Genomic DNA, 24,736 nt, shown 5'->3' with positions numbered 1-24,736 from the left:
GACGCCTCTTGCACTAAGATGCAGTGCTTTAGACCGCTGCGCCACTCAGGAGCCTGGTAATTTACTTCAAAGGGACTTGATCAAATCAGTCGCTTCACTGGGCAGTGAGCAATATGCATCTGCATTCAATATTGGAAAAATAACTGGCACAAAAACATTTTTTTTTAAACATTGCAATTTCCACTCTCACACCCAATGTCCCACAGCACATTAAAACCCCATACACAATCCCATCAAAACACAACTGATCACCGACAACGATGAGAGTATAGGGAGGAGGTCAGAAACCTGGTCGGGTGGTGCCAGGACAACAACCTCTCCCTCAACGTGATCAAAGGAGATGATTGTGGACTACGGGAAAAGGACTGAGCACGCCCCCATTCTCATCGACTGGGCTGTAGTGGAACAGTTTGACAGCTTCAAGTTCCTTGTTGTCCACAACACACTAGCATGGTCCAAACACACTAAGACAGTTGTGAAGAGGGCACGACAAAGCCTACCCCCCCCAGGAAACTAAAAAGATTTGGCATGGGTCCTCAGATCCTCCAGGAGGTTCTACAGTTGCACCATCGAGAGCATCCTGACTGGTTGCATCACTGCCTGGTATGGCAACTGCTCGGCCTCCGACCGCAAACCACTGTAGAGGGTAATGCGTATGGCCCAGTACATCACTGGGGCCAAGCTTCCTGCCATCCAGGACCTCTGTATCAGGCGGTGTCATAGGAAGGCCCTAAAAATTGTCAAAGACTCCAGCCACCCTAGTCATAGACTGTACTCTCTGCTACCACACAGCAAGCGGTACCGGAGCGCCAAGTCGAGGTCCAAGAGGCTTCTTAAACAGCTTCTACCCCCAAGCCATAAGACTCCTGAAGGGATATACAGACCCCTCTTTTACGCTGCTGCTACCCTCTGATTAAAATCAATCCATAGTTAACTCTATCTACATGTACATATTACCGCAACTAACCGGTGCCTCCGCACATTGACTCTGTACTGGTACCCTCCTTCTCAGTCAACTTACCTGGTAAAATAACGGATAAATAAAAAATAGCATTGCTTGTTATTTTACTGCTGCTGTTGAATTATTTGTTACTTTTATTTTCACATTTTTTAAAGCATTGTTGGTTAGGGGCCTGTAACTAAGCATTTCACTGTAAGTTCTACACCTGTTGTATTTGGCACATGTGACAAATACAATTTGATTTGAACTCAACAATCAGCCTGTGACAAACGAACACTGTTCTAGAAGCTGATTCTAAAGCGCCCTGCACACCCAGTCAGACAGTTTGATTTCGAGGGTCTGTAAAGTGCAGATTATACTAATCCTTAGTCTCTATCTGTTGAGAGACTAATTCCCCTCCATCTATCAGCTTTTATTTTCAAATTTTTTAAAGCATTGTTGGTTAGGGGCCTGTAACTAAGCATTTCACTGTAAGTTCTACACCTGTTGTATTTGGCACATGTGACAAATACAATTTGATTTGAACTCAACAATCAGCCTGTGACAAACGAACACTGTTCTAGAAGCTGATTCTAAAGCGCCCTGCACACCCAGTCAGACAGTTTGATTTCGAGGGTCTGTAAAGTGCAGATTATACTAATCCTTAGTCTCTATCTGTTGAGAGACTAATTCCCCTCCATCTATCAGCTTTTATTTTCAAATTTTTTAAAGCATTGTTGGTTAGGGGCCTGTAACTAAGCATTTCACTGTAAGTTCTACACCTGTTGTATTTGGCACATGTGACAAATACAATTTGATTTGAACTCAACAATCAGCCTGTGACAAACGAACACTGTTCTAGAAGCTGATTCTAAAGCGCCCTGCACACCCAGTCAGACAGTTTGATTTCGAGGGTCTGTAAAGTGCAGATTATACTAATCCTTAGTCTCTATCTGTTGAGAGACTAATTCCCCTCCATCTATCAGCTTTTATTTTCAAATTTTTTAAAGCATTGTTGGTTAGGGGCCTGTAACTAAGCATTTCACTGTAAGTTCTACACCTGTTGTATTTGGCACATGTGACAAATGTGACAAACGAACACTGTTCTAGAAGCTTTCTAACTCAACAATCAGCCTGTGACAAACGAACACTGTTCTAGAAGCTGATTCTAAAGCGCCCTGCACAGTCAGACAGTTTGATTTCGAGGGTCTGTAAAGTGCAGATTATACTAATCCTTAGTCTCTATCTGTTGAGAGACTAATTCCCCTCCATCTATCAGCTTTTATTTTCAAATTTTTTAAAGCATTGTTGGTTAGGGGCCTGTAACTAAGCATTTCACTGTAAATTCTACACCTGTTGTATTTGGCACATGTGACAAATACAATTTGATTTGAACTCAACAATCAGCCTGTGACAAACGAACACTGTTCTAGAAGCTGATTCTAAAGCGCCCTGCACACCCAGTCAGACAGTTTGATTTCGAGGGTCTGTAAAGTGCAGATTATACTAATCCTTAGTCTCTATCTGTTGAGAGACTAATTCCCCTCCATCTATCAGCTTCAAACGGAAGTCACCAGCATCCAAACACAAGTGAAGCCCCATGTTTATGGCTGTGAACCAAAGGGCAATCTATTCCCTATGTCGCGCACTGCTTTTGACCAGGGCCCATAGGGCTATGTAGGGAATAGGGTGCCATTTGGGATACATATCATATCCGTGCTTACGATGTTCCTGCTCTTACCTCTTTGGAAGCGCATGTGCTTTAAAAATAAAGGCAGGGCTGGTGGATCCAAAAGATGTCATGCAATGTCATGATTTCTATGCAGTAATCCGCTTGTCATAGACACTCCTGCATAACATAACGGCCACCGCTTAAGCTCTTTTGTATGTGTGTGTGTGTGTGTGTGTCCATTTGTTGGGCTATAAATTGCATGGGTATTTAACGTGAGGTCCCAGGGTTGACAGCTGTTGACATGGATTGAGCATTATTCAACCGAATCATCATATTTCACTGCCTGATCTCCCCTGCGTCAATGTATCCATTTTGCAGTATATTTAAGCTTTGCATGTGTTGATGATTGATATTTGCGTGTGTAGGACATTTTGACCCTTTCTATCTTGAAAATGTGATTCAAAGATTAGAGCCAAACCTGTAAGAAAGCATTTTTGTCTGGTTATATGTGCAGTATATGTGAGCGCAATGGAAATATGAATCCGTCCTGACACGTACAATTGGCCAATACATGTTCCATTTCAACGTATGTCCTAGACATGTTATGTAAGCAGAATGCATGGAATATGGGTTATACAACAATGGCCTAGTTGCCTCCTATACAAGGGGAGTAGGGTGACTGATGGGATGGAATACTAACCAAATCAGTTCTGTATGGAAAGAATGACGAGTTCTTTGAACCAGTGGGCGTGGCTAGGACCTACAGTACCTACTGAATATAGGCTATGTACAAACCTGTCACTGACTGTCTAAACATTTACTCCACCACAGGAGGTTGGTGGCACCTTAATTGGGGAGGACGGGCTCATGGTAATAGCTGGAATAGTATCAAATATATTAAACACGTGGTTTCCAGGTGTTTGATGCCATTCCATTTGCTCTTTCAGCCATTATGAGCTGTCCTCCCCTTAGCAGTCTCCTGTGTACTCCACCCTAACCCTAACCCCAATCTACGTTTCCTTCTATTTGTATGTCTGTTACAACTACTGTAAAGAGTCTATAATACCAAGCTAAGCCTTTTGAAATGTTGAAATAATGCCCCGTGAGTACTGCAATCTAGATATCTCCCTCTGTCGTCAGTGGTGATGCTTCATTATCACACATGTATCAGAAGAACTGTTGTGTCCCAGCAACGTCATACACACACACACACACACACACATTTTGGGTGAAGTATCCTGGCTTTCTGTTGTAGCTTATCCAATCGGAGTCTCATGTAAGCGTGCTGTCTCTCAAGTGTAGTAATGAGAAGAGCCGCTGTGCCACTGCCTCTACCAAACCCAGTATCCCAGATTATTGGGGAAACAAATTGCTTATTGGACATTTGTGACAGGCAAACGAAAAAAAAGGAAGGAAGGAAGGAGGATGCATTATGACGAAAGAAAATCAAGTAATACACACATTGGACTTTTTCGTGTCCAATAAGTAATTTGTGTCTATTTCACAATATGCTGTGATGGTGTGTTGGCTTTTACACTGTCAGAGGGGAGACGGAGATCGAGTGAGACGTTTGAGTGATTACCCAATTGCTGTTGAGGTAGCCCTTCAATTAGAACAGAGCCCTCTTTGCAGAACATTATAGATGGACTTTATGGCAACACTTAACTCGTTGACATCTTAATGGCAACACTGAACAATGGCTATCTAGATAGTCTTTATGATAGGCTTGTCTTGTATGTTGTTTAGACTTGATCATTTTGTCATTGCCAATGGAATAGTCCCAAAAGTGCTAATCCTACCCATCTGGCACTCCACCCCAGACAGGCTCAGTCAAACAGTCCAAGTACTGTTCTGAAATATAAGAAATACTATTGATCCTATTCCCAGTCTGATGCTATGGTTTGATTATTGTTAACACAAAATGAAATATGCTATCAATGAACTGTAATCTCATCATCTCTGAGAGAGGGAAAAATAGAGAGAGGGAGAGAGAGGGAGAGAGAGAGCGGCTCATCACAGATTGAAGGCGAGCATCACCGATACAAATCCCACAGATTTTGTGCGAACAAGCTCTTCAAATCTTTTGACAACGTGACAATCCTTCACCGAATGGATGAGGTTCATTTCAGGGCACTCCGTGTGAAAATTATCTAATGGCTAACGACTCGAACAGATGATAATGGTGGATTGAACCTAATTAAAACTCAGATTTTGCCGTCCCTCAAATCAGGTAGGGAGAGTAATTTCAATTCAACGGGTTGGAGTGCCAAATTATGTATTTTATTGCCGACATGTTGCACATCAGTTGAAACTTATTTTCGGTGGAGTTTGACCAGTTTTTCATTACCTGTTTTGATTCATATTGGATGGATGGCGAGTGAGTGAGTTATCTAATAAGTGCAGATATCTATGGACAATGAAGACCACTCGCAAGTGCAGGGCACTGCTGTCCGTTAGTATGAATCTTTTAGCACTATTTTTCTCAATAACTGCTTTCATCACAACATACTGGTGCGTCGGCACGCAGCGCGTCCCCAAGCCGAAGTGCACTAAACTTCGCACGCACAACTGCATCGATTATGGAGTGAACGAGACGGACCCCAAAGTAGTGGTGTACAGTTGGGAAACGGGGGACGACCGGTTCCTATTCAGACAGTTCCACACCGGGATCTGGTTCTCCTGTGCGGAGAATATCCATGATGAAGGTGAGGTGATGATGTGTTGTTGTTAAATGACGTTGTCCCGTCTAGTTGTCAATTAATTATAGTGAGGTCTCTGGTTCTAAGCAGGCATTCTTGCCATTCAAAAAGAGCACCCTATACATTCAGAAATAGACAAGGGTCTATAAAGGCTTGATTAGATTGTTACACACACACACAACACACACACACACACACACACACACAGTTATGTATAATTGCAGCTATTAAACTCTGCAGTCCTTGCTATAATTCCTTGGTTGTGTCATTATGTGAGCCATTCTCATGTGTCATCATCTTGTGTCACCATAGTAACTAAGCGTCTCCAGATGGGACATATACATACATATGATCTAAAACTGCAAGCTAAGGATATTTACAAAGTTATGAGTTTTTTAGGGTAATCACCCCCAGTTTATGTAGGCAGACGCCACTAGTCAAAAATGGCATCTTGAAAAACGAGTTGTCCTCTCGGGCATGAAGTATTGGATAGCCTAAAGAGCAGGTTATCCCGGCATTAGAATCATTGGAACATGGGATGGGAGTTTTGAGTTACGGTACAGTGAATCCTTGGTAAGAAGTTTAGGGGACATGAGCTTAGTGCTTTTAGAAAGGGTCCCTACCGGCTCTGCTAGTACTTCACCCTAGCATTTCTCTTCTTACAGGTCTATAGGGTACTAATAATCTACCCTAGCATTTCTCTTCTTACAGGTCTATAGGGTACTAATAATCTACCCTAGCAGTCTCTCTTCTTACAGGTCTATAGGGTACTAGTAATCTACCCTAACAGTCTCTCTTCCTGCAGGTCTATAGGGTACTAGTATTCTACCCTAACAGTCTCTCTTCCTGCAGGTCTATAGGGTACTAATAGCCTACAGTAGCAGTCTCTCTCCCTACAGGTCTATAGGGTACTAATAGTCTACCCTAGCAGTCTCTCTCCCTACAGGTCTATACGGTACTAGTAGTCTACCCTAACAGTCTCTCTTCTTACAGGTCTATAGGGTACTAGTAATCTACCCTAACAGTCTCTTCTTACAGGTCTATAGGGTACTAATAATCTACCCTAACAGTCTCTTCTTACAGGTCTATAGGGTACTAGTAATCTACTCTAGCATTCTCTCTTCTTACAGGTCTATAGGGTACTAGTAATCTACCCTTAGCGTTCTCTCTTCTTACAGGTCTATAGGGTACTAGTAATCTACCCCAGCAGTCTCTCTTCTTACAGGTCTATAGGGTACTAGTAATCTACCCTAACAGTCTCTCTTCCTGAAGGTCTATAGGGTACTAGTAATCTACCCTAGCAGTCTCTCTTCTTACAGGTCTATAGGGTACTAGTAGTCTACCCTAACAGTCTCTCTTCTTACAGGTCTATAGGGTACTAGTAATCTACCCTAACAGTCTCTTCTTACAGGTCTATAGGGTACTAATAATCTACCCTAACAGTCTCTTCTTACAGGTCTATAGGGTACTAGCAATCTACTCTAGCATTCTCTCTTCTTACAGGTCTATAGGGTACTAGTAATCTACCCTTAGCGTTCTCTCTTCTTACAGGTCTATAGGGTACTAGTAATCTACCCCAGCAGTCTCTCTTCTTACAGGTCTATAGGGTACTAATAATCTACCCTAACAGTCTCTCTTCCTGAAGGTCTATAGGGTACTAGTAATCTACCCCAGCAGTCTCTCTTCTTACAGGTCTATAGGGTACTAGTAATCTACCCTAGCAGTCTCTCTTCCTGAAGGTCTATAGGGTACTAGTAATCTACCCTAGCGTTCTCTCTTCTTACAGGTCTATAGGGTACTAGTAATCTACCCTAGCAGTCTCTCTTCTTACAGGTCTATAGGGTACTAGTAATCTACCCTATCAGTCTCTCTTCTTACAGGTCTATAGGGTACTAGTAATCTACCCTAGCAGTCTCTCTCCCTCATGTCTATAGGGTACTATAGTCTACAGTAGCAGTCTCTCTCCCTACAGGTCTATAGGGTATTAATAGTCTACAGAAGCAGTCTCTCTCCCTACAGGTCTATAGGGTACTAATAGTCTACAGTAGCAGTCTCTCTCCCTACATGTCTATAGGGTACTAATAGTCTACAGTAGCAGTCTCTCTCCCTACAGGTCTATAGGGTACTAATAGTCTACAGTAGCAGTCTCTCTCCCTACAGGTCTATAGGGTACTAATAGTCTACAGTAGCAGTCTCTCTCCCTACATGTCTATAGGGTACTAATAGTCTACAGTAGCAGTCTCTCTCCCTACAGGTCTATAGGGTACTAATAGTCTACAGTAGCAGTCTCTCTCCCTACAGGTCTATAGGGTACTAATAGTCTACAGTAGCAGTCTCTCTCCCTACAGGTCTATAGGGTAATAATAGTCTACAGTAGCAGTCTCTCTCCCTACAGGTCTATAGGGTACTAATAGTCTACAGTAGCAGTCTCTCTCCCTACAGGTCTATAGGGTACTAATAGTCTACAGTAGCAGTCTCTCTCCCTACAGGTCTATAGGGTACTAATAGTCTACAGTAGCAGTCTCTCTCCCTACATGTCTATAGGGTACTAATAGTCTACAGTAGCAGTCTCTCTCCCTACAGGTCTATAGGGTACTAATAGTCTACAGTAGCAGTCTCTCTCCCCACAGGTCTATAGGGTACTAATAGTCTACAGTAGCAGTCTCTCTCCCTACATGTCTATAGGGTACTAATAGTCTACAGTAGCAGTCTCTCTCCCTACAGGTCTATAGGGTACTAATAGTCTATAGTAGTAGTCTCTCTCCCTACATGTATATAGGGTACTAATAGTCTACAGTAGCAGTCTCTCTCCCTACAGGTCTATAGGGTACTAATAGTCTACAGTAGCAGTCTCTCTCCCTACAGGTCTATAGGGTACTAATAGTCTACAGTAGCAGTCTCTCTCCCTACAGGTCTATAGGGTACCAATAGTCTACAGTAGCAGTCTCTCTCCCTACAGGTCTATAGGGTACTAATAGTCTACAGTAGCAGTCTCTCTCCCTACAGGTCTATAGGGTACTAATAGTCTACAGTAGCAGTCTCTCTCCCTACAGGTCTATAGGGTACTAATAGTCTACAGTAGCAGTCTCTCTCCCTACAGGTCTATAGGGTACTAATAGTCTACAGTAGCAGTCTCTCTCCCTACAGGTCTATAGGGTACTAATAGTCTACAGTAGCAGTCTCTCTCCCTACAGGTCTATAGGGTACTAATAGTCTACAGTAGCAGTCTCTCTCCCTACATGTCTATAGGGTACTAATAGTCTACAGTAGCAGTCTCTCTCCATACAGGTCTATAGGATACTGTGAATGTCTGTAACAAGAAGTAAAATTGTCACACAGCTTTACTCTTGAGTCTAAACAAATGCACAAGGTGGAAGTGCAACAGCTGGATCTGATGACGTGTCCGCGTAAGCATGGTTACCATGTTAATGACAACGCCATTAAGTCACAGGTGTCTCTGGAGATTATATACGTAGCTAGATTAGTTACACTGAGTCTGACTCAACCGAGAACATTTTGCAGCATTCCCACCTTTAAAAGAGGGGAAATGGCAGCTTTCCCATCTCTAAACATCGGTCTTGACTTCCAGGTTCTCCAACAGTAGTGACATCAGGATCAGAGCCTCTGGTTGGAGACAGTAGACCTGGTCTGGTGATGGCATATTAAAGAGACATTAAGAACAGAAATAAAGCGTCAGAGTTTATGTGAGAATAAATACTGGGAGCGTGTTGTCTCATCAGGCCTTGGTCTGGGACTGTACAAACACACAGGCGTGCACACACACACACACACACACACACACACACACACACACACACAGTTGAGTTGACTAATGAGGATTACATAACGCCCTTGATGAGTTTTTCCTCTAAACAGCTGTCACCATCTTCCTGATACCTGATTAAGCTTTAGATTTACGACAAATCCAGCAGGCGCAGCGGGCAGCTACAAGCGACAGCGGACGGAAGAATAAATCACGCCTGGAAGAGGGGAGGAAAGGAGGGAGAAAAAAGTGTATCATGTTATCACGTCTTGATCAAGGGACATAAGGTCTTATGGAGTCCCTGAAGGTCCCAGTAATGTCCAGGAAGAAGAACTGCTAGAAGGATGTCATTTGGGAAGGATTGAAATGGAAGCTCTGTGGGGATGGTCAAGTCATTGACCTCTGTGACCTCCGGCTGCTTGTACTTGGCCACGCTGTGCCTTTTCTCATGCAAAGGACGCAATGGTTGAACTTTTAACCACCCACATGACCTCTAAAATAGTTTCTACCGATGCATTAGACTAGGTAGGCAATCAATCAAATGTATTTATAAAGCCCTTTTTACATCAGCCGATGTCACAAAGTGCTGTACAGAAACACAGCCTAAAACCCCAAACAGCAAGCAATGCACATGTAGAAGCACAGTGGCTAGGAAAAACTCCCTAGAAAGGCAGGAACCTACGAAGAAACCTAGAGAGGAACCAGGCTCTGAGGGGTGGACAGTCCTCTTCTGGCTGTGCCGGGTGGAGATTATAACAGTACATGGCCAAGATGTTCAAACGTTCATAGATGACCAGCAGGGTCAAATAATAATAATCACAGTGGTTGTGGAGGGGGCAACAGGTCAGCACCGCAGGAGTAAATTTCATTGTGACTCTCTCATGATCTTTTGCTTGTTTCTGACCTCTTGATTTGCAGTTCTGGCTCTTGGCTTTGCTCATGCTAAGCACACAATGGTATTTCTTCTTTTGAACAGCCCACAGGGCACTGATGTCATTTCAAAGTCTAGTTTTGATTGACATTTGGTTGAGTTGTCAGCTATTGTGAATTCCCCATGAGATTAACAAAACATTTCACCATGACATTGGATTTAGGGTCAACGTTGAAATTCCTTTACATTGATGACTTTCTGCAAATCCAATCAGTTTTCCACACAGATGTTTTGTTGATGAAATGACTTCGTCGCATTTATTTTTTGTTGTTGAAATGACGTGGGAACAACGCTGATTCAGCCAGTTTTTGTCCAGTGGGTACAATCAAGTAGACCAAATCATCTGAATGACTTGTGTGTGCCTTGAAGCTGCTATTTCATCTCTATTGTATGCCAAGCTCGCAGTGTGTCTCTTCTTGAACTGTTGAACCTCACCTAAAATAGATTATACGTTACTATCAAGTAGGCTAATAGATACTCTGAATGACTTGTGGCTAGAATCCAGCGAAATTTACTTCTATTTGACTTATGGGCTTTTCCCTTTTTCTATGCCAAGCACGCAATGTTTCTCTTCTTGAACTTTTGAACTTCCCCAAATTAGGAAAATCAAGTCGTCTAGACACGATACTCTGAGTGAATTGTGGCCCTGAAGAACCCATGCAAGGTATTACAGCTTGATGTGAAACTCCATTTTCTCCATTCGTTCCAGGTGAGAAATGCAGGAGCTTTATCGATCTGGCTCCGGCTTCGGAGAGAGGTGAGTGATCACTGCATACGTCAGGAGGTAAACACATCTGCTATAGAGCTCTACATCACCCGTACCAGGAAGATTACTTGTAGAGGGAGAGCAGGGGCAGACTGGGACCAGAAATTGGCCCTGGAATTTCTAACACACCGGCCCATTTTCAGGCCCCCATTATTAGCCAGATAATAATCATTTTGTGAAAAGAAGAAAAAAAAGTTAGACAGACCCACTTGACCCACTAGGCAAAAAATGCAAAAATGCCAGATGGCCAATCCACCCCTGGGGACGAGGATATTTTATGACTACAGCTAGCAACAACATAATAAACACATTTTCAATTACATGTCTACAGTAGAAAAGAAGAGGATATCTACTTTATTTGTCAACAATTGAGCAAATTACACTCCTTGGAGATAATTACAGTCACTGGAGTATCTGACATAGGCTTTTGAAAAGGCTACCAGTGCAGCAAGTGCTGCTGGTAAGCTTTCTTGACTTGGACATTCACTTTTGCCAACACATGGCTAACCTTTGTTTAACCAGCTAAACAGCTCTTAGTCAAAATAATGAAAAACTATCTACCAAATCTATTCATCTTTTTTTATATACTTCTCCTTGCCATTATCATTCCCCTAATGATAAGACAAGACAGCACATGTTTTGCTAACGTATGATGGGGGTCCCTGGGTCGCAGGTTTGCCTGGGAGGGGGTCCCTGGACAAAAAAAAGATTGAAGACCCCTGGTCTACAGGGTTGCATAAAGTATAAAAGGATGTTGAGCAATACTCTTGCAGTATGAAGGGGTCTGCATCCTGTCTCAACTGCCATCTTGCACTCAAATGTCATCTTGAGCTGTTCAAATGTTATAACTGTCATGACACCACCATAGAGGAGTTGTTTGCAGGGTGCAGTGGCTGTCATGACACCACCATAGAGGATATGTTTGCAGGGTGCAGTGTCTGTCATGACACCACCATACAGGAGATGTTTGCAGGTTGCAGTGGCTGTCATGACACCACCATAGAGGAGATGTTTGCAGGGTGCAGTGGCTGTCATGACACCACTATACAGGAAATGTTTGCAGGGTGCAGTGGCTGCCATGACACCACCATAGAGGAGATGTTTGCAGGATGCAGTGGCTGCCATGACACCACCATAGAGGAGATGTTTGCAGGGTGCAGTGGCTGTCATGACACCACATTAGAGGAGATGTTTGCAGGGTGCAGTGGCCGTCATGACACCACCATACAGGAGATGTTTGCAGGGTGCCGTGGCTGTCATGACACCACCATAGAGGAGATGTTTGCAGGGTGTAGTGGCTGTCATGACACCACCATACAGGAAATGTTTGCAGGGTGCAGTGGCTGTCATGACACCACATTAGAGGAGATGTTTGCAGGGTGCAGTGGCCGTCATGACACCACCATACAGGAGATGTTTGCAGGGTGCCGTGGCTGTCATGACACCACCATAGAGGAGATGTTTGCAGGGTGTAGTGGCTGTCATGACACCACCATACAGGAAATGTTTGCAGGGTGCAGTGGCTGTCATGACACCACCATAGAGGAGATGTTTGCAGGGTGCAGTGGCTTTCATGACACCACTATACAGCAGATGTTTGCAGGGTGCAGTGGCTGCCATAACACCACCATAGAGGAGATGTTTGCAGGGTGCAGTGGCCGTCATGACACCACCATACAGGAGATGTTTGCAGGGTGCCGTGGCTGTCATGACACCACCATAGAGGAGATGTTTGCAGGGTGTAGTGGCTGTCATGACACCACCATACAGGAAATGTTTGCAGGGTGCAGTGGCTGTCATGACACCACCATAGAGGAGATGTTTGCAGGGTGCAGTGGCTTTCATGACACCACTATACAGCAGATGTTTGCAGGGTGCAGTGGCTGCCATAACACCACCATAGAGGAGATGTTTGCAGGATGCAGTGGCTGCCATGACACCACCATAGAGGAGATGTTTGCAGGGTGCAGTGGCTGTCATTACACCACCATACAGGAGATGTTTGCAGGGTGCAGTGGCTGTCATGACACCACCATACAGGAGATGTTTGCAGGGTGCAGTGGCTGTCATGACACCACCATAGAGGAGATTTACAGGGGGCAGTGGCTGTCATGACACCACCATAGAGGAGATGTAGAGGGGGCAGTGGCTGACATGACACCATCATACAGGAGATGTTTGCAGGGTGCAGTGGCTGTCATGACACCACTATAGAGGAGATGTTTACAGGGTGCAGTAGCTGTCATGACACCACCATAGAGGAGATGTAGAGGGGGCAGTGGCTGACATGACACCATCATACAGGAGATGTTTGCAGGGTGCAGTGGCTGTCATGACACCACTATAGAGGAGATGTTTACAGGGTGCAGTAGCTGTCATGACACCACCATAGAGGAGATGTTTGCAGGGTGTAGAGGCTGTCATGACACCACCGTACAGGAGATGTTTGCAGGGTGCAGTGGCTGTCATGACACCACCATACAGGAGATGTTTGCAGGATGCAGTGGCTGTCATGACACCACCATAGAGGAGATGTTTGCAGGGTGTAGAGGCTGTCATGACACCACCATAGAGGAGATGTTTGCAGGGTGTAGAGGCTGTCATGACACCACCATACAGGAGATGTTTGCAGGGTGTAGAGGCTGTCATGACACCACCATACAAGAGATGTTTGCAGAGGGTGTAGAGGCTGTCATGACACCACCATAGAGGATATGTTTGCAGGATGCAGTGGCTGTCATGACACCACCATACAGGAGATGTTTGCAGGATGCCGTGGCTGTCATGACACCACCATACAGGAGATGTTTGCAGGATGCCGTGGCTGTCATGACACCACCATACAGGAGATGTTTGCAGGGTGTAGAGGCTGTCATGACACCACCATACAGGAGATGTCTGCAGGGTGCAGTGGCTGTCATGACACCACCATACAGGAGATGTTTGCAGGGTGCAGTGGCTGTCATGACACCACTATAGAGGAGATGTTTGCAGGGTGCAGTGGCTGTCATGACACCACCATAGAGAAGGTGTTTGCAGAGTGTAGAGGCTGTCATGACACCACCATAGAGGAGATGTTTGCAGGATGCAGTGGCTGTCATGACACCACCATACAGGAGATGTTTGCAGGATGCCGTGGCTGTCATGACACCACCATACAAGAGATGTTTGCAGAGGGTGTAGAGGCTGTCATGACACCACCATAGAGGAGATGTTTGCAGGGTGCAGTGGCTGTCATGACACCACTATAGAGGAGATGTTTGCAGGGTGCAGTGGCTGTCATGACACCACCATAGAGAATGTGTTTGCAGAGTGTAGAGGCTGTCATGACACCACCATAGAGGAGATGTTTCCAGGGTGTAGAGGCTGTCATGACACCACCATAGAGGAGATGTTTGCAGGGTGTAGAGGCTGTCATGACACCACCATACAGGAGATGTTTGCAGGGTGTAGAGGCTGTCATGACACCACCATAGAGGGGATGTTTGCAGGGTACAGTGGCTGTCATGACACCGCCATAAAGGGGATGTTTGCAGGGTGCAGTGGCTGTCATGACACCACCATAGAGGAGATGTTTGCAGGGTGTATAGGCTGTCATGACACCACCATAGAGGAGATGTTTGCAGGTTACAGTGGCTGTCATGACACCACCATAGAGGGGATGTTTGCAGGGTACAGTGGCTGTCATGACACCACCATAGAGGGGATGTTTGCAGGGTGTAGATGCTGTCATGACACCACCATACAGGAGATGTTTGCAGGGTGTAGAGGCTGTCATGACACCACCATACAAGAGATGTTTGCAGAGGGTGTAGAGGCTGTCATGACACCACCATAGAGGGGATGTTTGCAGGGTACAGTGGCTGTCATGACACCACCATACAGGAGATGTTTGCAGGATGCCGTGGCTGTCATGACACCACCATACAAGAGATGTTTGCAGAGGGTGTAGAGGCTGTCATGACACCACCATAGAGGGGATGTTTGCAGGGTACAGTGGCTGTCATGACACCGCCATAAAGGGGATGTTTGCAGGGTGCAGTGGCTGTCATGACACCACCATAGAGGAGATGTTTGCAGGGTGTATAGGCTGTCATGACACCACCATAGAGGGGATGTTTGCAGGGTACAGTGGCTGTCATGACACCACCATAGAGGAGATGTTTGCAGGTTACAGTGGCTGTCATGACACCACCATAGAGGGGATGTTTGCAGGGTACAGTGGCTGTCATGACACCACCATACAGGAGATGTTTGCAGGATGCCGTGGCTGTCATGACACCACCATACAAGAGATGTTTGCAGAGGGTGTAGAGGCTGTCATGACACCACCATAGAGGGGATGTTTGCAGGGTACAGTGGCTGTCATGACACCGCCATAAAGGGGATGTTTGCAGGGTGCAGTGGCTGTCATGACACCACCATAGAGGAGATGTTTGCAGGGTGTATAGGCTGTCATGACACCACCATAGAGGGGATGTTTGCAGGGTACAGTGGCTGTCATGACACCACCATAGAGGAGATGTTTGCAGGTTACAGTGGCTGTCATGACACCACCATAGAGGGGATGTTTGCAGGGTACAGTGGCTGTCATGACACCACCATAGAGGGGATGTTTGCAGGGTACAGTGGCTGCATCAAGTTTGAACTGCCTTCTGATATGTAGTTACTTTGCTTGCCTTTGTTGTTCCAATTGAGGAAATTACATTATGACTCAATATTTTTTTCCCCTCATGTAAATTAAATATGAACGTACCACATCATCAAAGTTACATTTGTTGAACTTTAATTATGTCTGAATTTGGATATTATACAGTGCAGCTTTTTTAAAACAATATGAAGTATTTAGCTGCTACCAATGTTGCAGATTGATGTAATGCATGGAGCAATAAGATTGGTGTAACTTTCTTTGTTAATATATTATAAAGGAAGGAAGGCAGAATAGGTTTAATTGAGCTTCGAAATGAAAAATCCACCCACATGTTTCTACTGATTGTTGTTAATGAAAATTCTGGAGAAAGTTCTGCTGTGAGACTTATAACTACAGTGAATGCTTTTATATCGGATCGTCTATCTATATGCTTTGGTCTAGTTCTTACAACTTGTACTGTATCTCTGGTATACCTTTTCCATATTCATTAAACCTGAACTTTGACATCACAATAGTTGATTGATTTGTTGACTATATCAGCCTTCATGTACTGGAGGTAAAATAAACTCCCTATTCCAGACGTACTGTGGCTTATGTTCTCAAACAACCTTGGCATCATCCCCTGTGTTGTCAGGGACACAGGATGTGGGGTTGCTATGGTCACGCCCACTCTGTCAAAGGAGAAGGTTATGATAACAGCTGTGAAATTATCCATGCGCAAATAATGCAGAATGACAACCAATCAAAACGAGATAGAAGCTCTCATACTTCCGCGAGTCATAATGTGTCTCCCCTAGAAAGTGTCTGCTAAACAACTCAATTGAAACAAAACAGAAAAAACGACATGGATTGTACTGTAATTCATATAGCCTACTTTATTTACTACCGTAGCAATAAGTACAACACTTACTACACTCTGCTCACAAGAATAGTTACACAGAACGCTGTACAGGGTTAATACTGTCTCCAAAGTTAAGTACCACCAAACCTTGTTCTAAAATTCCACTACGAAATAAGACACTGTCTCAGTCTTGGGACATTCCTCCCCCAACCCCATCCCCGCCACCGCCCCTGACCATCCGTCCTATCCCGTTGAGAGCGTCTCAGGGGAAATACTGGCACCAGCCAATTTTCACTTCCTGCAATGAAGTGTCAAGAAGGATTAATAGCAGACTGGTGAGGTAGGAAGAGATGTCTGACTCCAACCTCCCGTAACGAGACAGTGTGAGGGTTTGACGCTCTGGAAGGTCTGAGAAGATTCCTGGTACTTTTTGCATCAGAGACAAATGACATGAATTGGTTTTAAGTGGCCTGTCGGTCCTGAGATATGTTATCAACAGGTCGTCACTATGGATGTCAGAAATGTTGTAAGAGATGTGAGATCGGCAGAGACCAAAAACACAAAAAATACAAATGTGTACCTGAGTATAGGTTAAGTTAGGACACAATCATCAAACATCAGGAATGACTTTTTAGGGAATAAAACGTTTAGTGTCCATGACAGGACTTCAAATAGGCACCTGCCAAATACAGTCCTATGATTTATGAACAAACAGATGGGTGAAGCGATCAAAGAAATCAACCCTTTTCTCCACAACCATCGCACATCCTTATGAAAATATGATCAGTGATTCAAATTGGACATCATCTCACTGATTTCCAATACCCTAACAACTGTTCATGCTTTTACTTTGTCTGTTGCAGGTGTCCTATGGCTGTCGGTGGTCTCTGAGATGCTGTACATAGTCCTGTTGATAGTGGGTTTCAGCCTGATGTGTCTAGAACTGGTTCACTCCAGCACCAGCAACATGATAGATGGACTGAAACTGAACGCCTTCGCTGCAATCTTCACCGTCCTCTCAGGTACAGAGGGACTGTTGAAAACCACCTCTGCAAGACGGCACAAACAGATCTGGGACCCAGGCTATTGTTTCGTGTGTAAGGGCCGGGAGTTCTCCCAGGCCTCATGACCTGACCAGGAAAAACTCCATGGCGACCATAGAGCCCAGATTTCTTTCTGTTCATGATACATTTAGATTTTTGTTGACTTGCATAGATTACGTCATATGGCCAGGGGGGGAAACGCTGTTGAGTCTGGTCTGGGGAAAACTCCTGAACCTTTTTATGCCTAATTGGTGGAGCAAAGTAAAGAAATACTTGTATACATTACTATGCAACTGTTGCCACTAGTAGACATTGAACAAGTCTACCACGGTGGTGAACATGATGAAAAGTGAAGCTAGCAAGGAGAGAAGCTGGTTTTGTAGGTCTTGACTAGGAGATAACCTGCAGCCTCTCCCAATGTAGAAGCATCAGCTATCAGAGAGGGATTTTGAAAAGTCATCCTAGAGGTCACAAGGTCCTAGTGTGTGTGTGTGTGTGTGTGTGTGTGTGTGTGTGTGTGTGTGTGTGTGTGTGTGTGTGTGTGTGTGTGTGTGTGTGTGTGTGTGTGTGTGTGTGTGTGTGTGTGTGTGTGTGTGTGTGTGTGTGTGTGTGTGTGTGTGCCTACATGTACACTAAACATCTAACTGTATACCGGTATCTGTGTATTTGCAGGGCTCCTGGGTATGGTGGCCCACATGATGTACACACAGGTGTTCCAGGTGACAGTCACCCTGGGCCCTGCAGACTGGAGGCCCTATAACTGGGACTACGGATGGTCCTTCTGGTAGGGAACACACACACACACACACACAATCCCACGTCTCCCTTTGTAGCGTCACACTTCTCTAATGAAAACCCCAAAGCTCTCATGTTACCGGGTGGATTAGGCTTTGGTGTCCCAAAGCCCCAATATATATATATGGTCGATGCGATTGGAAAATTGCATAAGGGGATCAAGGGTGAAGTGTAGCCCACAAAGACATATGTACACTGTATGTTCAGAATTTTAATCTTCCAGGCTGAACATCTTAACACTTGTGACATAGCTCTGGATTATAACATGTGCAGTGAGTGAAAATGGGAGCTACAGTGTATAGACTCATGTACAGTAGTGGCCTATTACATTGGGATCTACCCAGATTGACATTCCTACCCTGTCGGGACTGACGGATTGACAATAATCCTGCAAAGCTACGACCCTTCCATTTTTACACGGGAATAATAATATTGACAAAAAGTACGCCAGAAATCCCCAAACTCAAAGTGATTATATGTTTTTCGCAGTGTTTTGCAGTGTTTCATAAAAACATCATATTTCTTAGAGTAGTATTTGTTTGAATTACTTGAGCTGTTGTCAAGTGATTGATAACTTCGGTACTTAACGTTTCTTAGCTTTTAAAGCCACTTGTTTCAAGCCATTTGTTTGTTTTAAACCATTTGTTTGTTTTAAAGCCACTTGTCATTTGTTTTTCATTCAAAGAGCAGCCCAGTGAACTGACCATGAACAGCGAAAGGCCTAAATATGCAGACTGCACCTTCAATTGACTCCTCCTTGCCTTTTCCTCTCTCTGTCCCCATCATTTTCCTCTCTTCATTCTGTTGTCCCTATTTCCTCACTTCTCTCTCTTCCATCTTTTCCATTTCCTGTTTTCCAGCATGGCCTGGGCATCCTTCACCTGCTGCATGGGTGCATCAGTCACCACCCTCAACTCCTACACCAAGACTGTCATCGAGTTCCGACACAAACGCAAGACCTTCGTGCAGAGCATCCGAAAGGAGCAGGCGCGGCAGGCGTTGGGATACTACCGCAATCACCCCCTGCGCTCCATATCCCAAACCGTGGAGGTGTACACACAGACGCCGTATAGCAGTGGTATTAGGACGCACGTACCGGACGCGTCGTTAGACCCGAGTGACGTATCAGAGACTCTGGGGGAAGACCAGTGCTGAAGGGAGGGATCCCAGCGGGGAAAACTGGTTACAACTGGTTCACATGATGTCGCAGTTATGTCATTTTTAACCATTTTCTGGTTGTGCTGATGTTATTTCATCGTCATTTCAACTCGTTTTGCCCACCGGGATGTGTCGAAAGTAAATGTATGAAGTCAGTGCTATCCAATTGTGGTCTGTCACCTGTGTTGGGTCTTTTGGGGATTCTGTAGCAACTGAATCCGTTCGGATTGAATTCATCACTGCCTTAATTGAGCCAGGATATTCACTCCCTTGTTCCCAGTTTGGGCATTGATAGTCATGGAAAGACAGCCGTGTACACACTGATCATACAACTAGATGATCTGACACACAAGGAAAGCCGCAATCAATAACAGTAGCGTTTTACCCGCCCCTAACAACTCTCAAATTCAGAGACAGAACTATGGATGTAAGGACTGAATATCCATGATATCAGCATTATAGTTTTAACCATGTTTTGAGGCTGTGTAGTGTTTGTTTACATTTACTTTGTTTACAAACATTGGAGTAAAACAAGCTTATACAGTGCCTTGCGAAAGTATTCGGCCCCCTTGAACTTTGCGACCTTCTGCCACATTTCAGGCTTCAAACATAAAGATATAAAACTGTATTTTTTTGTGAAGAATCAACAACAAGTGGGACACAATCATGAAGTGGAACGACATTTATTGGATATTTCAAACTTTTAACAAATCAAAAACTGAAAAATTGGGCGTGCAAAATTATTCAGCCCCTTTACTTTCAGTGCAGCAAACTCTCTCCAGAAGTTCAGTGAGAATCTCTGAATGATCCAATGTTGACCTAAATGACTAATGATGATAAATACAATCCACCTGTGTGTAATCAAGTCTCCGTATAAATGCACCTGCACTGTGATAGTCTCAGAGGTCCGTTAAAAGCGCAGAGAGCATCATGAAGAACAAGGAACACACCAGGCAGGTCCGAGATACTGTTGTGAAGGAGTTTAAAGCCGGATTTGGATACAAAAAGATTTCCCAAGCTTTAAACATCCCAAGGAGCACTGTGCAAGCGATAATATTGAAATGGAAGGAGTATCAGACCACTGCAAATCTACCAAGACCTGGCCGTCCCTCTAAACTTTCAGCTCATACAAGGAGAAGACTGATCAGAGATGCAGCCAAGAGGCACATGATCACTCTGGATGAACTGCAGAGATCTACAGCTGAGGTGGGAGACTCTGTCCATAGGACAACAATCAGTCGTATATTGCACAAATCTGGCCTTTATGGAAGAGTGGCAAGAAGAAAGCCATTTCTTAAAGATATCCATAAAAAGTGTTGTTTAAAGTTTGCCACAAGCCACCTGGGAGACACACCAAACATGTGGAAGAAGGTGCTCTGGTCAGATGAAACCAAAATTGAACTTTTTGGCAACAATGCAAAACATTATGTTTGGCGTAAAAGCAACACAGCTCATCACCCTGAACACACTATCCCCACTGTCAAACATGGTGGTGGCAGCATCATGGTTTGGGCCTGATTTTCTTCAGCAGGGACAGGGAAGATGGTTAAAATTGATGGGAAGATGGATGGAGCCAAATACAGGACCATTCTGGAAGAAAACCTGATGGAGTCTGCAAAAGACCTGAGACTGGGACGGAGATTTGTCTTCCAACAAGACAATGATCCAAAACATAAAGCAAAATCTACAATGGAATGGTTCAAAAATAAACATATCCAGGTGTTAGAATGGCCAAGTCAAAGTCCAGACCTGAATCCAATCGAGAATGTGTGGAAAGAACTGAAAACTGCTGTTCACAAATGCTCTCCAGCCAACCTCACTGAGCTCGAGCTGTTTTGCAAGGAGGAATGGGAAAAAATGTCAGTCTCTCGATGTGCAAAACTGATAGAGACATACCCCAAGCGACTTACAGCTGTAATCGCAGCAAAAGGTGGCGCTACAAAGTATTAACTTAAGGGGGCTGAATAATTTTACACGCCCAATTTTTCAGTTTTTGATTAGTTAAAAAAGTTTGAAATATCCAATAAATGTCGTTCCACTTCATGATTGTGTCCCACTTGTTGTTGATTCTTCACAAAAAAATACAGTTTTATATCTTTATGTTTGAAGCCTGAAATGTGGCAAAAGGTCGCAAAGTTCAAGGGGGCCGAATACTTTCGCAAGGCACTGTATTTTGGGTTCTAATGGGGTCAGACAGTTGAACTGATGAGGCATTAATGTTATATTCTTCAAGAATGAATGGGTACATATCATTCATTTGTATGTTCAAAAATGGATGCCCCTTTAAACAAGATTTGTAACAGAATGCCCTCTGATTTTCCTGGGACACCATAGGACTGTTTATGCTATGTTTTTGCATGCTATTAGCCTTACTAAATATGGAATTAGGAAGGGGGTGACAAACTGCATTCAACTCGTATTTTAAGAATGTGCACCGCAAAATATAGCTATAAGTGTTTGCAGCGTATACCGTGCCTATAACACGTAACTATATGAATGTAAATACATGTCACAAAGTAGAATGGTTTTGATCTGTGAAATCACTGTAAGATGTGTATTATTTTCCTTTTGAAGTTGTGTGTTGTTTGTTGCCTCAGTGGTCTGTTTACTGCACATTACTCAGTGTCGGATAAAACTGACCACTGGACACCAATGTTACTTGAGTACAATTATGACCAATGACTGTGTATTCTATTTAAAGTACTTTGTGCTTATAGGGATTAAGGATTCTGCAATTAATTACTCAATAAACAAATGTATTCCATAGCAAACTCAAGAGTGTTTCATTTTGTACAGAAAATATTTTCTGTAGTTTCTTTCATTATGTTCTATATTCGTTTTTGCTTTGCTCTGAGAACAATAAGTGACTTGGATGTATTCTCAAAGTATATATTTGATATCTACTCAAGTACCTATTCATTGATGAACATCTAGACCAGGTTCAATCCCTACCACTAGAGGACAGTGCTGTTCATGGAAAAAATCAACATAGAGTACCATACAATTTTATAGTATTTACAATTGAATACGGATGAGAATATTCCTACATTTATACAACATTCATTGAAAGTATTTTACAGACTAAGCAAAAAACATGTATACATACAGTACACAAATATATTAAATATTCAAATATTTTTTTGTACAAAAACAATGTGTTCTTTTATCAAAAGGGAATACATATATCAGATGTATCTTTTCACACCCCATTGGCTACACTCTTTTATGGTCCAATAGAAACAGTCTACATAGAGGTGGTCCTGCCCTCTTGATGCCAGACAGAATCTTATTGCGTTTCCTCTTATATTTCTCTGCTTTCTACAGCTGGTCACATTTCAATTTTGTCCGCCATATTTTTTCCCCCCCAAGTGGTTCAGTTCTCGGTCATGCTCAGTATCCTCCTCTACCTGTTGCCGGGCTAGCATGGCCTGTATCAGAGCACTACCGGTGCCTGACGCATCTGGGTGCTGTGAAGAAGCAGGCGCCCGGTAAAACTCGCTCTCCTCCTCCTCTGCTCGCTGCCTGGCCTGCATGACCTGCATCATCGCACTGGGCGTTGATGACACTGGGTGTTCTGAATGAACTGGCGCCCGGTAAAACTCGTCCTCTTCCTGCTCTGACTCCGCCCTCTGCCTGGCTTGCATCACCTGTATCATCGCACTGGGTAACGCGTTTACTGGGTTCTGTGACTGAACTGGCTCCCGGTAAAACTCGTCCTCATTCTGTGACTCCGCCCTTTGCCTGGCTTGCATGGCCTGTATCAGTGCACTGGAGGGCGCAGGTGTTTGGTCTGCAGGAAATGGCACCCCGCGATAACTGGCTACATCCTGGTCCTCTGCGTATTGCCTGGCTAGCATGGCCTGCATCATAGCACTCGATGTCGTGGAGACTGAGTGGCCGGAAGGCATAGGCACACCGAAAGAGCTGCTGCTGTCACCATTCTCTTGCTCCAACCGCTGTCGGGCAATCAGAGCCTGGAGCATGCCAGAGGAGGATTCATTTTCCTGTCTTTTCCTGACCTGATTGAGAGAAAGGGTCATAGTTCAAGTATGACATTTTAAATAACATTGGAGTTTAGCTATTTATTGTAAGTTAGATCGTCTCAAGGTTACGTTAGATAGTCTCAAGGTTAAGTTAGATAGTCACAAGGTTAAATACGATAGTCTCAAGGTTACGTTAGATAGTCTCACGGTTAAATACGATAGTCTCAAGGTTAAATACGATAGTCTCAAGGTTAAATACGATAGTCTCAAGGTTACGTTAGATAGTCTCAAGGTTAAATACGATAGTCTCAAGGTTACGTTAGATAGTCTCAAGGTTAAATACGATAGTCTCAAGGTTACGTTAGATAGTCTCAAGGTTAAGTTAGATAGTCTCAAGGTTAAATACAATAGTCTCAAGGTTAAATACGATAGTCTCAAGGTTATGTTAGGTAGTCTCAAGGTTAAATACGATAGTCTCAAGGTTAAATACGATAGTCTCAAGGTTATGTTAGGTAGTCTCAAGGTTAAATACGATAGTCTCAAGGTTATGTTAGGTAGTCTCAAGGTTAAATACGATAGTCTCAAGGTTAAATACGATAGTCTCAAGGTTATGTTAGGTAGTCTCAAGGTTAAATACGATAGTCTCAAGGTTAAATACGATAGTCTCAAGGTTATGTTAGGTTGTCTCAAGGTTAAATACGATAGTCTCAAGGTTAAATACGATAGTCTCAAGGTTATGTTAGGTTGTCTCAAGGTTAAATACGATAGTCTCAAGGTTAAATACGATAGTCTCAAGGTCATTTCTCTTTGATCCTCTCACCTGTTTTTTCTTTTTCTGTTTGTTCTGCTTGGATTTCTGAAGGTTCTGTAGCTTCTCCAACAAGAACGCCTTGTCCTTCCCTTCCTAATAAAGGGAGTGAGAGAGAGAGAGAGAGAGAGAGAGAGAGAGAGAGAGTAGAGAGCGAATGAGAGAGAGACAACCAGAGAGAGAGGGAGTGAAAGAGAGAGATAGTACGTTCTAGACAATCAATACAATTCATAAAAACAACAAATGAACAACATCAACACTGCACATTCAAATGAAAGCAGGTAAATATATTACTCCGGCACTTCAACAACATCATAACGTAGACACAACCACTTCGGACACAACAGCTCTGATGGACGAGACACGTCGGACCAGACAGCTCACCAGAACTCACATTAACAATCTGCTGTCTCAGTAGAATGATAAGCAGCTGGCGTCCCTGAGTGATCTGCCTGAAGATGTAAATGAAGACACTGTGGAAAGGAGGTCAGTCAATGACTTTGTATTACAGTACGTGAAAAGGCAAAGTAGGCACACATAAAGTGCCACTAGATTGTATTTGAAGGCTTGATCCGGTAGACAACGCTACAAAAGCTGAATGCATTGCTTGATAGGACTTCAGTATACTGCTTCAAGGCAGGTAGCCTAGCGGTTAAGAGCATTGGGCCAGTAACCGAAAGGTCGCT

At 43.8% G+C, this 24,736-nt stretch overlaps 2 protein-coding genes across 4 annotated transcripts in view; one reads left to right on the top strand and one right to left on the bottom strand.

Moving 5' to 3' along the window:
- Positions 1–17,130: 17,130 nt before the first annotated feature.
- LOC115142407 (germ cell-specific gene 1-like protein) lies at positions 17,131–19,911 on the top strand. Its single transcript, XM_029681835.2, has 3 exons — positions 17,131–17,285; positions 17,979–18,090; positions 18,962–19,911. The coding sequence occupies exons 1-3, from the start codon at positions 17,156–17,158 to the stop codon at positions 19,254–19,256; spliced, it is 537 nt and encodes a 178-aa protein (XP_029537695.2). The 5' UTR covers positions 17,131–17,155; the 3' UTR covers positions 19,257–19,911.
- Positions 19,912–19,926: 15 nt separating this feature from the next.
- LOC115143539 (transmembrane channel-like protein 5) overlaps positions 19,927–24,736 on the bottom strand; it is a 32,797-nt gene continuing 27,987 nt past the window's right edge. For all 3 annotated transcript variants that reach the window (XM_065001471.1, XM_065001470.1, XM_065001472.1), the window contains 3 exons: positions 24,445–24,523; positions 24,063–24,146; positions 19,927–23,278 (listed from right to left, as the gene is read on the bottom strand). In XM_065001471.1, the coding sequence (XP_064857543.1) occupies positions 22,595–23,278; positions 24,063–24,146; positions 24,445–24,523 (847 nt within the window). In that variant the 3' untranslated portion in view covers positions 19,927–22,594. The remainder of the gene's footprint in view (positions 23,279–24,062; positions 24,147–24,444; positions 24,524–24,736) is intronic.

The sequence above is a fragment of the Oncorhynchus nerka genome, linkage group LG15 (assembly GCF_034236695.1).
Source record: "Oncorhynchus nerka isolate Pitt River linkage group LG15, Oner_Uvic_2.0, whole genome shotgun sequence".
NCBI lineage: Eukaryota > Metazoa > Chordata > Actinopteri > Salmoniformes > Salmonidae > Oncorhynchus > Oncorhynchus nerka.
Note: the sequence above shows the minus strand (reverse complement) of the source record. Positions and strands in the feature narration are given on the sequence as shown.

Coding starts and splice junctions, on each gene's coding strand:
- LOC115142407 (XM_029681835.2), top strand. CDS start 17,156: ATGCTGTACATAGTCCTGTTGATAGTGGGTTTCAGCCTGATGTGTCTA. Junction 17,286..17,978: donor AATCTTCACCGTCCTCTCAG/GTACAGAGGGAC, acceptor GTGTATTTGCAG/GGCTCCTGGGTATGGTGGCC. Junction 18,091..18,961: donor GACTACGGATGGTCCTTCTG/GTAGGGAACACA, acceptor CCTGTTTTCCAG/CATGGCCTGGGCATCCTTCA.